Source organism: Pholcus phalangioides, unplaced genomic scaffold (assembly GCF_987345545.1).
Source record: "Pholcus phalangioides strain wild (caught in Gottingen) unplaced genomic scaffold, Ppha-v1.0 ptg000022l_1, whole genome shotgun sequence".
In the NCBI taxonomy this organism is placed as follows: Eukaryota; Metazoa; Arthropoda; class Arachnida; order Araneae; family Pholcidae; genus Pholcus; species Pholcus phalangioides.
The window spans coordinates 18,848,834-18,863,022 of record NW_028301615.1 but is presented as its reverse complement, the minus strand read 5'-3'; the positions used below and the strand labels follow the sequence as shown (position 1 = coordinate 18,863,022).

Below are 14,189 nucleotides of genomic sequence, written 5' to 3'. Positions count from 1 at the left end.
AAGTGCAAAGGGTATAAATGTAATGTGAAGCTGTGTTTTATACCTGTTGTGCTGTAGACCCCTAGTATGTCCTATGCGTATCCTACTATTGACTGGGGCAGAAGTCGTCAATCCAGGGTATGTGTGCCATGGTATCAGGAGTTTCACGCAAAAGCTTTATTTAAAATTCAAGAAATTATATTTCCTGTTTTTCAATCGAAATTCTCTGCAACTGCTGAACTATTTCTTTTTTTAATGATAGTTTTGTAGGCTACCTAACTTATATGTAGTATGGCACTATTAACCATAATTAAAGGCAGGCATTCTTAACAATAATTATTTGACTTCGTATATTCAATACATTTCTGGTTGTTCATCTCTGGGGCTGAGCTTTTGGATGTCCCATGTGTATGGGATTCAAAGACATCTGCGTGAAGACCATGCATTGCATATCCATGAATTCTTTGGGACCTCAGCTTTCTTACAAAGTTTATTTGGGGGGGGGGGAAGGCAGGCAAGAGTCCTGAGATGCAGGTTTCCCCCACCCCAATTTGTAGTCAAAGGGTTAAATGGTCAGTGTTTTTCAGACCACACTTTCTTTCATACAGAGCACAATTTTGGTCTGTCGCCATGAGCAATTTACTACTGAGCTAGTTGTGACGACTATGTGTGTACCTAACAGTCTGAGTGTGCATATAGTGTTTGTTTTTCCAGTGCTGCCAGCTATATTTCAGAAGTGAAATGTTCAGACCACATTGTATAATATAAAATGAAGTTGCATTTAACCAGTCAAGTGGTTACGACAGCATTTGCCGTCGCTGATATACGTAATGGTGTTGCCTACGACAGCATTTCCCAACAGGAAGACTTTTCTGTCTTTTTCACAGATATGACTAAATAATTTGTCATACATGTGCTGCCATCTCTGTACAGCCATCCTTCTACTTTATTATCTCATCACTAGATGGAGTTAACAATTATATTTCAAGGTCTGAGATTATTATTACTATTATCTTTGTCATGTTTTGCAAAGCTGCATCCCCATTGTTTTTTTTTTTCCAATTCCATTACTAAGATGCATCTGTTTTATTACTCGTATATCTTTTAGCAAAGGTTCAACTACTATGGTTCCACATAAATCCATCAACAGCATTTCTTTTAGTCACAGGACATTATGACCGCCCCTTCCCACTTTTGGGGAGTCATTATGTCTTGACACATTCGAGCTATAAAAAAATATTTTAATATTTCAAACTTCCAAGAAAAGGAAAAAAAAGGAAAAAGCGTGCACATCTTCAAAAAAAAGTGGGCACTGCGGGTAACGCTCGGAGAAATTAATTGGACAGTTGACTGGTTAAATACAAGCTGTATATTGTTATAAACTGAAACTAATTTTTATTTATTTTTTTTTATCCAGGAACTTTCAAATTGAAAAAAGTAGATCTTCAGAAACAAGGATTCAACCCCAATTTGATCAAAGACCCTCTATACTATTTGAACAGGAAGCTCAAAACCTATTCTGTACTCGACGAACAAGCTTACTCAGACATATGCGATGGAAGGATACGACTATGAGTGTTTCTGCCGAAGTTCATCCTTCCCCCACCTAATCTTCAGTTTTTCTTTTATATATTTTTTTCTACGTTCTACTTGGATATTCGTAGCAGGAAAAAAAAAAGTATGTCTCCGCTGCAAGTTCATAAACATCTGCATAGTGTCGTTTTTTCCCCTTCCCATCCCATATTCATAGTTAATTTCGGATAGTCAAGAATATATTCGAAGAAAGAAGTGGCTTATCGCATGTACTAAAAAAATGACAAAAGTGGGCATTTCGAATCTGAAACACTGAACTGTGTTGTTTGTTTTTTCATAACATATGTTTGAGTTGCTGCATTGTTTCAAAATCGTATGAATGCACAAAAACATTTCAAGATACTGTAGAAAAATTATACTACTTTTTTTTTAGATTATTGTCCTACAAACAATTGTAGTGATCTAGTAAATTGCTGTGTTATATGAAATTGTGTGTTAAAATGAGTCATTGTACTGATTTATCTTGTATTTTTTTTACAAAATGTATCGAGAAATGTTTGCTTGTGATATGAAATGTAAAGAAAATTTCTTGCCGCTCCCCATCCTCCCAAAAGAAACATCAAATTATTCAAAACTTGTCCACAAATCGGTGCTTTAAATTCACGAAAATGTATAAAATATCACTTATATATATTTAAAGGGAAAAAAAGATTATTATATAGTGAAATATATTTTGAATGCTTGTGCTACACTCATTGGTTTTTCCACATCTTTGATCAATAAGAATATATCGTGAAACTTGCTTATGCATCTGTTAAATCAAAAAGAAAATCTTAATAGTTTATTTTATATACAAGATTATATCATCACTGGTAACGTAATGCACAGATCATTGTTAATGCCTGTAGGTTTTTTTAATACTAAAGGTGTATAGAAATGTCCTTTTGACATGTGTGAACATGAATGGAGGAAAACTATAGTTGTGTGTGTGACTTGGGTAATGGCATAGCAAAGTGGTTATGCTCGACCACAAGATGTAACATACAGCAGCCTGTAAAACACTCGTATTAATTAAAACTCGTGGTTCTGTGACCAGCTATTAATTGTGGCCCAACAAGCACTTTCTGACTTACATAAACTGTTCTCTAATGTATCAATATTATTTCTGGTACATTCCAAGTGTAGTTTGCCATCCCAAAGAAGATGTCTTTTTCTCCCACTTGGAACAGTAAATTTGGCTTCAAAATGCTCTCGGTGTGGCTCAAGACAAAAATCTGTTTGTGCAGACCTATATTTGCCCACCCGCCTCCTAACAATTGTAAAAAAAGCGTAGAGAAATAATTTTCTCCTTTTTTTCCCTCCCCCCCCATCCTTTCATTTTAGACTTGGCACTGCCCCCTAACCAATCGGGGGTGGGGGCGCAGCATAACCTTTTCAGACCAAACATAACATTTTGGTTGTATTTCTGCTGTTCACGGGCCAAGAGCTGGTATACAAGGATCATCCAGAAAGTTATTCCAGAAAGTTATTAAGCAAGGATCATCCAATTGCAAATTCCTGCAGTAGGTTGTGCGATCTTCGTTATTCAATGTCGTCTAGCAACCTCAACTATTCTTTTTAGTTTTCTGCGAGTGCTTTTTAATCGCAAAATTATATTTTTAGTTTTTATGCTAATTTAAAATGAACTCTGATTAAAAATCCTGCCGACTGTGAAGTGCAAGGAGTTATTCGGTTGTCTAACTGAAAAACTTTTCCAGGCCGCATTTGGCCAGAGGTTGTGCTCTCTGCCCTAAATGCTCTGGCAAGCTATCATTTGCATTTTTCAGTGGCGCTCAGAATATTTTCTCTTAATTTGGCGAAAAATCTTTTTACCCCTTCCAATGCTGCCCCAAATATTAAGTTTCAATAGCCCTGCTATGAGGGATAGGGGAGGAGAATTTAAAAATTATATTTTTATGTTTGAGTTCCCAATCCAGATTTTGTCAATTAGTCAAATTTGTGCCTTTCTCCAATGTATATTGAAAGAAATTTGTATGATTACATTTAAAGAATGAGATATTTTTAGAGATATCTCTATGAACGGAATTCGTAACTCAAGAAAAAGAATATAATGATGAAAAATGGGGGAATAATTTGTCTATCAGTGTAAATTTTTATACAAATGCTACCAAATCTGTTTGTTTCAGTAAAAATTACAGCTTCATTTATTGTACGGATAAATTTCTTTGTTGTTTGGAACGATATAATATGATGGACAGGAATAATTGACCATGTAGTAGTAATAAATATTTTAGTTCCAATTATAAATTACTTTAAACTTTGTGGCATCTGATAGAGCGCAGTCACTTTACTACACCAATATCTAAGCTGTATACTGTTTCATAGCTGTAGCTCTCTCCATTCACTAGTTATTTCAGATCAAAAAGACTTTCTTAGGCTGGGTGTGCACTGGTTAGACATGATTGGACAAGATGGCTTAGACAAGCTTAGTCATTATTGTTTATATTGATTTGTATGGCACAACACACACCTGTTAGTCAGACAAATTGATGACTAAGCTTGTCTAAAGCAGTCTTGTCGGGTCTAATCAGTCTTCACCCAGCCTTATGCACCATGTAGATACATTTTGTTTAAGATCAAATGTGTTCCGTGCCTTGCCTATTTTCCATTGTGTCCGTTCCATAATAAGTATCAATGTGATTATATCGGATCTGTAAGCAATTCAACTAACTGTGGAAAGTTTGTAAGGCAAATTTATCATTAATTTTCTTGAAGATAATCCTATGCATTCTTGAGTTTGTAATTAAAATCTGCGGAAAGTGCCGTTATAGTCAGGTTTCACTATGTGAAGAAGTGAATGCTTTTCCAGAATCTATGTAAGCATAGATTTTTTTTTTTCACTCCTGCAATTTTCTGTTCCGTAATATTATAACAATGCTTTTTCAGATAATGTCGTATCTGATAATTTTGTCATTTTGCTTTTACACCTCAGAGTTTAATGAATAACCAAATATCTATTACGCACAAAATTTATGCGATACATAAATGCAAAATTTATAAATTAACTTATTTTTTGCGAAAGTTACACGACAATTCAGAAAAATGCAAAGAAGTTTACAAATAAATCAATTGTATATCAAATGCAATTTTCGAATCTTTATCATCAACTCGCTAACCACTTAGCATGTTTCATTTACGTTTTAGAATTATTTTCATTGGTTATGCTCGCAATCTTTTCAATGCATGCGATAATTTTATGTGTAGGAAATTTATCAATTTATTTTTAATGTTTTTTATTTTTTAAATGTCTCGATTTTTGTTTCCACATTCTTTGCAATGCACTTTTCATTCTCTTGACTCAAATTTATCTTTTTTTCCCCGATGTGCCAGATTTTTTTTTTCTCAGTGTAAATATGTGATATATTAAATAAAAAAAAAAGTAGAAAAAAAAATTAGGAAATAAAATCTTTTTATTTGGTGCAGTTAATTTTCTTTGAATAACTTACGGTTGTTCTTATATAAACAGATAAATTATACATTTATATTTTATCGCAACAAATACAGTCAAATCCTGTTATAACGAACTCCAAGAGATTGTAGAAATCACTATTGTAACGAAATTTTGTTATAAAGTAATTTTTGGTATATGCATTATTCCTATGTAAACGTATCTGGGAGTATTGCAAGTGTTTGTGAAATTGAGATTTTCGTTATAACAGGATTCGACTATATATATCATTCAAACAAGTGTATAAACCTGGGCTTGACAAATCTCCTGTGGCGTCCATAGAAAATTTTTTGGCAACAATTTTTTTTAATCTAAGTGCACAACTTTTTCAGTTTGTGGGTCAGGTACTCGTATACAGTATTTTACAAGGTATATATATATCTCGTGTATTTTGGTCATCCCAATATTTTTATTAAATGTCCTGTTTTAAACGTTACTTCAAATGAATTGTTGCTGAAATTTTTGAAATTAAGAGATTATGTGTTCATGAATTTTTAATATATATACAGGGTGATTATAAAAAAACTATCATACCATTCACAGAAACAATGAAATTTTGGCATAAGGTATTTTGATGTATGCACTCAAGAATGATATGGAAAATAACAGTTTCACTCTAACAGTTACGGTTACAGTGAGAAAATATCAAATGGCAACACCAAGTTTTTTGTATTGGAATGTGATCTCCATTGTGAAAAACCCTAAATAGCGTTCGAACGGCAACTGTAGCATGAAAATCACCGGCGGTAGATAGGCTAAAAGTGAGGACAACCAATAAGGACAGAGAAGCAGCATAAAATAAAGCATTTTATTGTGTTTCACAAATTTTCCACATGACCTTGTGGAGGACTAATCAGGCTGGGATCTCAGCCGAAGAAACAGTGTGACGAATGAAACGAACATTAATGCTCTGGTGCACGCAAAGTCCTTTTTTACTTTTTCCTTGCCTAGCTCTGGGGATTTTCGTGCTACAGGTGCCATTCCAACGTTATTTAGTGTTTTTCAGTACGGAGATCGCATTCCAATACAAAAAACTTGGTGTTGCCATTTGATATTTTAGAAATTTTCTCACTGTAACCGTAACTGTTAGAGTGACACTGTTGTTTTCCATATCATTCTTGAGCGCATACCTCAAAATACCTTATGCCAAAATTTCATTCAGTTTCTGTGAATGGTATGATAGTTAGGGGCCCATATGTCTGGATAGTTTTTTTATAATCACCCTGTATATATATATATAATATATTATATATAATTACGACTCTTATCATTAATTTATAGTCGTATAAAAAAATATATAAGTTTGCCACTTGTTTTTGGTGATTTACATATTTATATTATTATACATAAATATGTATATTATTCTATTTCCCATCGTTGGTTATTTTTCAGAAATTTTAGCACAAGTTGGAACTTTATTTGCCTTTGACAATCTTGTTTTTGGTTGTAATTGACAATATATCGTGTATGAATCCTAATTCCCATATTTTCATGAATGAAATGTAGTCATTCTCTAGATATTTATTGGGCTGTGAGGGGGGGGGGTGTCTTCAACTTTTTTCTTGTCGAGAGCACTGCCTGTGCCCATCATCAAAAGAAGAGCACTGTTACGGCAAGGTTGACATGCGTATGCATGAAATCGGGATGATTTTAATCCTTGAATGCAATTTGTACAAGGTAATTTAATTGGGACGTTATCTCAAGTGCTCGCGAGCGCGAAATCGGGCACAAGCATCAAGCACTCCGAGTGCTTCAGGGAGCACCGTGGTGCTCGTGAACAACAGGTTGAAGATGCCTGATTTAGGGGGGAACAAAGAACGTCGCTATAAAATTATCAAATTTCAAAGTTTTGGGGGTGGCAATGTGTATTGATGCTTTTTTACGGAATGGCTTAGTTGTGCACCCTTGGTCTAATAACATGGGAAGGGAATCAAAGTCCCGGTTTGGAGTTTTTCTAGGGGGAAAAAAAAAAATTCTTTACCCTTAAAAAATTTGGTTTGGTGCCCAAATCTTTATATTTGTCAAGCCTTTGGTATAAGCATTATTTATACATGTAGTTTTATTATATAAATAGCGGAAAATAAAACATGGAGATGGACTTCAAGGTCTGAAGGGGGCACAATGTTTGTCAATACAATGTACACATACGTATAAATCGCCCTTACACATCTTTCATGTTGGGGGGGAGGGGGCAATCTCCGCCCATGAGTCCTAGTAATATACATGTTGCCGCTGTAGTGGTCGTAGTGACAGACTCGCATCGCGGGAGACCCGTTCGAAACCCATTGTTGCCAACTTCGAGGCGTTGATGTGAGCCGATCTCCTTCGTTAAAAAGTCTCGCCGCAGAGAGCAACAGGCCTACAACGGTACTGTTATTCAATCATTACACTACACTACACTTCACTTCCGTAGTAGGACACTATATCTTTAGTATATAGTATATACGTACCGGTACAGGTCCAATATGCAGTCGGTTACCGTTAGAGCGAAAAAAATCGCGTTTTTTAACGAAAACGTCCAATCCCTCACATAAGAACAAGGTCGAAAATCTGAAATCCTTCTATAATGAAATTTCGTTATAACGAAGTGATTTCTCCGGTCTCATGGGAGTTCGTTATAACGGGACTCGCCTGTACTAACGATATAGTGCGCTACTGTGGAGGGGGGTCATAGTTAGAAAAATTGATGGCAGCACACCATATATAACAAGCATTACACAGGAACAAACTCCACCTTCGATTCACAACACGTACATTCCTGCATGTGCTGTGCCAATTCGTTAGAAATACCGTAGAGGAATGCGCACGAGGTACAAGTACGGCTAAGAAGTAGTAATTTATATAATTGAGATTAGTGATAAAACAGTTTATTATACATTTAATTAAAAAAAACCACAATACACTTAAGATTTTTGAGAAATTTCACACGAGTGCTTATATTTCGATGTTTTGTGAATTTTTATAGATTAACTTAAAAAGCAATACAATCTGAATGTACAGCTTTACTCCCCGTTCGAACCCCCATCCCGTGTACAAGCAATTGGGAACAATGCCACATCACCACAAAATATTACACGTCGATAGAAATTTACTCGAACAAAGATTACAAGTATATATATATTTAAAAAAAGAAGAAATTGGCCCCTCATTCGGTAAAAATATTGTTCACAAATTATCACACTAAGAAAATATTCAAGAGTCTCTTCCTCACTGTTATATATGTACAAAATTGTTGGGGGGGGGGGGTATTTTGTAGGCAAATACCCCATGATCACTTTGTGAAGCTCACTTCGTAAATAACCGATTGTTCTCTGCACTGATTCCCCCTCCCCAATTCATTTTAATTAATTTTTTTTTTCTCTAAATTTTCTAATGGCAGTGTTCCGTGATGTCGACGACTGTAGCCTTCTTCCACCCGAACACGAAATACCCTATGCCTGCGCCGAGGATGACGGCCAGGCACAGCCACACGTTGTAGGTCATGAAGATCAACATCAGGAAGTAACTTATGACCATCTGGATAACGTGTAGGCATGTCTGGATCAGGTGCGCGAAGCTCAGGATCCGGTGCCTGAAATAAATAAGTTTGTTTACTCAAATGTGAAAGTGAAACTTACAGTGGAAAAGATATAGGGTGTATCCTATAAATTCGTAAACAGTTTAAAAATTGAAAGAATTGGTATATTTGAATGCGGCTTTACGTAAAAGTCATTCTCACGATGGAAGATTTTTTTCTGGGCAAAAATAGTTCACATTTTTGTCGATAGAGGACGCTGCGTGAAAGCAAATTACATAGTTCTGGACCTGAACCTTTCTTCAATCTCTACTGTGCCCGAAATATTCGTAAAGTTTCATCTGGCGACTCGTGGTTGAGGGAAAAAAATTCACCAATAGTGCTTATCGACCAATGCCAGCATCACAAAACAAAATGAAAACCTTGTCTAAGCCCCAGTAACACGGAAATCCAGAAATAAGCTATTAATCGTACACCCTGCAATTTATGGGACTCTGATTTGCATACCTCCAGTGATTTGCTTCCGTTCAGCACCCTCTATCGACAAAAATTTCAACTAAACTTTTTTTTTCTATTAAAAAAATAATCCCGCTTCGTGAGAATAAGTTTTTCGCAAACCACATCAAAATTTTCCAATTTCTATGAGTTTTTTTAAACTATTTACGAATTTATGGGGACACCCTGTAGAATTTGTACTCACCTTTGGACTTTGTGGACTTGAGTGACCCTCCCGCTCTCGCCAGTGACGGCGACGGTCGAGAACTGCATGGACGAAACGTACTGCTTGAAGAGGTACTCCCTGAAATACTTGAGTCCTTCGTAGAAGGTCGCCAAGAGGATTATGCCTATTACCGAGCCGATCATTCCTGTAAAGGTGAGAACGGGAAAATGACCTAATTGACAAAATCAAGAGGAGCTAAGCTATGAGAATTGGGGAGTCTGAGGTTGTGACAGACGTCACGTATTTGCGGGACCCGTGTCATGGACGTGTTTTTCCCCGTCCATTTTATTTTCTTGGTCTTCTTTATCTTTATTTAAAGGTGTGGTAGCTACAGGGGTGGATCTATGTGGGAAGGGCTCTCCAGCGAAATGCGATAATTAGGGATACGTAAAAGGGGGAAAAGAGGGCCAAATCTATTATTCGACCACTTTGGTTTCCCCCGAAATGTAAATGGTCCTCCTCCGAACGAAAGTTCTTTATACGGACCTGAAAGGGGGTGTCTTTTGTTCTATAAATGGATGGGGACCCCCCCTTCAGAATAAAGATAAAAGGGGAAGAGGGGAGGGGGCATGGGCGGAGATACGGGGGGGGGGCCCAGCGTCACAGGTGAAGTCGACTGATCTAATGTATATATGAGCTGACATCATCATCGTGCCCCCCCAGACTTCCAAGTCAATCTCCGCCTATGGGAGGGGGAACCCTAGACTAACTTACTAATGTTAATATACTTACACTGAGGCCCCTTCTTGCAGGGATTCTATGTAGGGCCTATGTCAGTGAACGACCAGAAGAAGTGTGGGAGCATGGGAATGACCAAAAGTGTCACCGAGAGGGTGAGGAACCAGGTCAGTGAATGACCAAAAAAAAGTGTGTGAGCATCTGAGTGACAAAAAAAGTAATTTCGAGGCAAGGGGATAAGTGGGCTATAGCCTACGGCGGCAAATTTGTGGAATGAGTGGCCAAGAAAATTTTACATACTGGAATGGAAGGAGTGCGTCAAAACCGTAAACCCGCTTCTTTCAAGGACCGCGAGTGGATCATATATTCTCCGGTTGAGAACCACTGAACTATTTCACTCTGTGGCCACCTAAACCCGCTTGACATGGTTTCCTCCTTTGCTATATTTTTACCCGTGGCACGACTTTCTCACTACAGGGCCTTTAGGGAGCTATATAGCCCCAGATTGTGTATAGCTGATACATAAGTACGCCACTGACCTGCGACGTCTTTCACATGCCACTGCTCGAACAGGATTGTCACGTCCACTCCGGCGCGGAAGTACATCTGTAAAATTAATTTGATATTGTAATATTGCGTACAGACACAACGTGGTCATAAAATAACTTTGCCTACATACGCGAGGCTCATGGGCGGATATACGAGGGGGGGGGGCAGCTTCAAAGGTGGAGTCGACTGATCTAATGCATATATGTATAGACGAACTGACATCATCATCGTGCCCCCTCAGCAATAATGACCATGCCCCCCCCCAGACAAAGAAAGAAGGGGTTGGTGCGCTATCCCCCTCAGTGGGGGGGGGGGGGGGCTTCTTGTGACAGTAATGTGATCTGCACTGGTTGTTTCCACACTTTTCTTTGCCTGCGTCTAGCGCCGGCGTTGACATTGCTACAGCTACCGCACCAACGCCACATTTATGGTTTTTCCACTTCGCAACGCATAAAAGTTAGTGCTGCCATTCGATTTTGTCGAAATTTTGATTGCTGTAACCTTAACCGCGGGAACTAGGTTTCTCTATTTCTCTTCTCATTCTCGAGCGCATACTCTGAAATACCTATATTTCGTATTTCATTCGCATTCGTTGATTTTTTTTGTGGCCGCTAGGGGGCTCGTATATCGGCAAAGTTATTTTATGACCATCCTGTATATATTTTTGTAATTAATTAAATAATAAGATATAAACAAATTGTAGACTTACCATCATACCCATATCGTGCCCCGAACCGTTCGAGCTGTGACCACCATGACCTCCGTGTCCGCCATCATGGCCACCGTGTCCGCCGTCATGGTCGCCGTGTCCGCCGTCATGGTCGCCACCGTGACCGTCGTGACTATCCGGCACGATTTCTATATAGTCCTTGTATTTATCCTCGTCCTTCTTCGAGAGCCTGTTGTCGACGACGGACGACGACGCCTGGTCCATCATCATGTCCATCTGCTTCTCCGGACCTGGTCCGTGATGGTCGTGATGGCCGTTTCCGGACGGCGGCGGATGGTGATGTTGGTGGCCACCAGTAGACGGTTGATGGGGATGAGGACCGTGATTTCCAGCTGGATCCGTCTCGGTAGTCACATCTTCTTCTTGTTGGCTCGCCGTCGTCGCCGTTTGGGAATGCTGATCGTGGTCCATCATCCCGTGGTGACCGGTATGATGATGATGATGAGAGTGGTCAACTTGAACCGGCGTGTGGTGCTCGTGTCCCGTTCCGTGGACGTCCGTGAGGTTGTCGTCACTGACCGTGGTTTCGGTAATACTGCTGTGGCTCTCGTGTCCCATCGACGCGTGGTCATCGTGCGATGTAGCGATCATGAAGCTACTGGCGACCAACAGGAGGCACAGGATTGAATTCTTGCTCGTCGTGGCCATGATTCTTCAGTGGTTTTCTAAATGACACCAAGAAAATGGAATTAATGACCACTGGAAGCCACACACGCATGCACAATTGCATTACAAAAATCATGGTAAACTCATGGTAAACTAAAAAATCATGAAAAAAACCCTAGTTCATGGTATTCAGTGACCTGGAAAGTCCGAAAATCAGGATAAAGAAAAATGGTCAGGGAAGCTCAGGGAAATTAAAAATGGTCAGTGAAAATCAGAAGGAAAAAATTTGTCAGAAAAGGTCACAGGGGAAGTTCACGATCAGTGAAAATCAGGGAAATGAAAAATGGTTAAGGAAATCGGGAAGAAGAATATATTGGTCGGATAAATCAGGGAAATTAAAAATGGTCGGTGAAAACCACAGGAAGAGTCAGTGAAATGAAATATGGCCAGGGAAAATTGGGAAAAGTCAGGGAAGTGAAAAATGGTCAGTGAAAATCACAGAGAAATTAAAAATGATCAGAGAAAATCAGTAAAAATTAAGGAAATGAAAAATGGTCGGGGAAAATCACACAGGAAAATGATAAATAGTTAAGGGGAAGTCAGGGAAAAGAAAAATAGTCGGGGGAAAACCAGTAAAACTCAGGGGGAAATGAAAAATGGATGGGGGAAAATCAGGAAAAGTCAGGGAAATAATAAGCGGTCAGGGGAAAAGGTAAATGTTCGATGAAAGTCAGAAAAAGTCATGAGAAATGTGAAAAATGGTCGGCAAAAATCAGAAAAAGTCGGGAAGTTAATAATGGCCAGGGAAATTTAGGAAACGTCTGAGATATGGAAAATGGTTAGGGAAGAGGGGGGGGGGGAAATCAGGATAAGTCACGGAAATGGTAAATGGTCAGGGGGAAGTCAGGGAAAAGACAAATCGTCGGTAAAAAATAAGAAAAAGTCGGGGAAGTTAGAAATGATTGGGGAAAATCATGGAAAATGCAAAATATTTTTTGGCAAAAATCAGGAACTATGAAAATACAGTATTTGGTAGAAATTCGCGAATTTTGTGAAAAAAAACATTTGGAAGGGTCAGGAATTTTGAATTTTTCATTTCATTTTGAATTATCGCGTTTTTACCTTGTATTGTACGCTTATTTCTTTCTTCGGGAGTTTTGGTGATTGGGGGGGGGGGGGGGATAATTGTCTGTAGATTTTGTTGGGTTTCCCTTGAAGGTGATCGAAAGCGTGAGACCGAATCCGTTGTTCCTCCATCGAAGTGAATCATCGCTATTTCTGTTGAAGGTATTTTTAACAGTTTTATGCGTGAATTATTATCTCGATCAAGATTTCTGTTTGCTCTGGTGCTTACATGACTAATGACGGAGTGTCCTTAATTAAGGGAAGTGAGTACGCACTGTGTGTGTGTGCGCGCGCGTACGTTAACGCTATGGCTATTTTTTTGTGTTTTCATCTCGTGTATATGAATTTAATGTCGTCGTTCCCGTTGGTCAAATAGGAATAGACGACGCCTGTAATCAGTGAATTTACACGTGATTTGATATTTCCCCACCCGTATCCCGGATATGAGTATAACTTCAAAAGAAAATCTTTGTCGCATTTACGTTCGTCACGTGACACTTTTGGATGTTCGCCTTGAGTCTTATGTAGGAGATTTTTGGATTTCTGAATCAGTTCTGGGAATGCTCGGGCCCCCCGTGCTACGGGGAATGAAAAGATGAGTAACAGTATCTACTGACGTACATAATAATGCCCGTGATATGGGAAAGTTGTCGGAAGTTGGTTGGTTCCGTTATGCATTGCAACAGCCAGATGGTGCTGTTGCAATGCATAACTGAACTTTCAATTCTTCTCTTTCAGTACGTCAAAGGCAGAGGGGAATGTATATGCGAATATATGAACTGACATCATCATCATCATCATCATCATGCCCCCAGATTTTCGATTCTATTACCGCCTACGGTACTTGGACTATTCATACAAGAGAGACCATTCTCTCAGCACTCAGACAATTTGCACAGAACCATCGATAGCCGTTGAACTGAGGTGCCTAAAAGTAAACTTTAAGGAGCCCTAAGTAGAACCTTAATTTAGTAAACTTTTTGCAACTTTTTTTAGTGACGATCGGGGATGCCCCTCTATTTTCTTCTCTTTGGATCACTATATAGTTTCCCGGATTTTTTTTCTATGGAATATAGTCAGCCTAGGTAGGACCCACATTTAAGGGGGCCATCGTTGATGAGAGGGAGGGAACGATAATTTTTTTTTTTGCAAAGAAAATTTTGAGTTACTAACCATCAAAAAGTAGCATTTGGTCCCAAGCCCCCACCCAGGGCCGTCTTAACGCATGGGTTCATACGGATGTGTC

General features: G+C 38.7%; 2 protein-coding genes across 8 annotated transcripts in view; one reads left to right on the top strand and one right to left on the bottom strand.

Annotated features, from left to right (window-relative positions):
• Fatp1 (Fatty acid transport protein 1) overlaps positions 1–4,914 on the top strand; it is a 64,946-nt gene extending 60,032 nt beyond the window's left edge. For 2 of the 3 annotated variants that reach the window (XM_089249516.1, XM_089249515.1), the window contains exon 12: positions 1,397–4,914. In XM_089249516.1, the coding sequence (XP_089105642.1) occupies positions 1,397–1,554 (158 nt within the window). In that variant the 3' untranslated portion in view covers positions 1,555–4,914. The remainder of the gene's footprint in view (positions 1–1,396) is intronic. The other variant, XM_089249517.1, reaches the window with a different exon arrangement.
• A 2,951-nt stretch (positions 4,915–7,865) lies between these two features.
• LOC149069941 (uncharacterized) overlaps positions 7,866–14,189 on the bottom strand; it is a 35,186-nt gene continuing 28,862 nt past the window's right edge. For all 5 annotated transcript variants that reach the window (XM_089249514.1, XM_089249509.1, XM_089249511.1 and 2 more), the window contains 4 exons: positions 11,192–11,877; positions 10,473–10,539; positions 9,235–9,400; positions 7,866–8,591 (listed from right to left, as the gene is read on the bottom strand). In XM_089249514.1, coding sequence (XP_089105640.1) covers positions 8,390–8,591; positions 9,235–9,400; positions 10,473–10,539; positions 11,192–11,860 — 1,104 coding nt within the window. In that variant the 5' untranslated portion in view covers positions 11,861–11,877 and the 3' untranslated portion in view covers positions 7,866–8,389. The remainder of the gene's footprint in view (positions 8,592–9,234; positions 9,401–10,472; positions 10,540–11,191; positions 11,878–14,189) is intronic.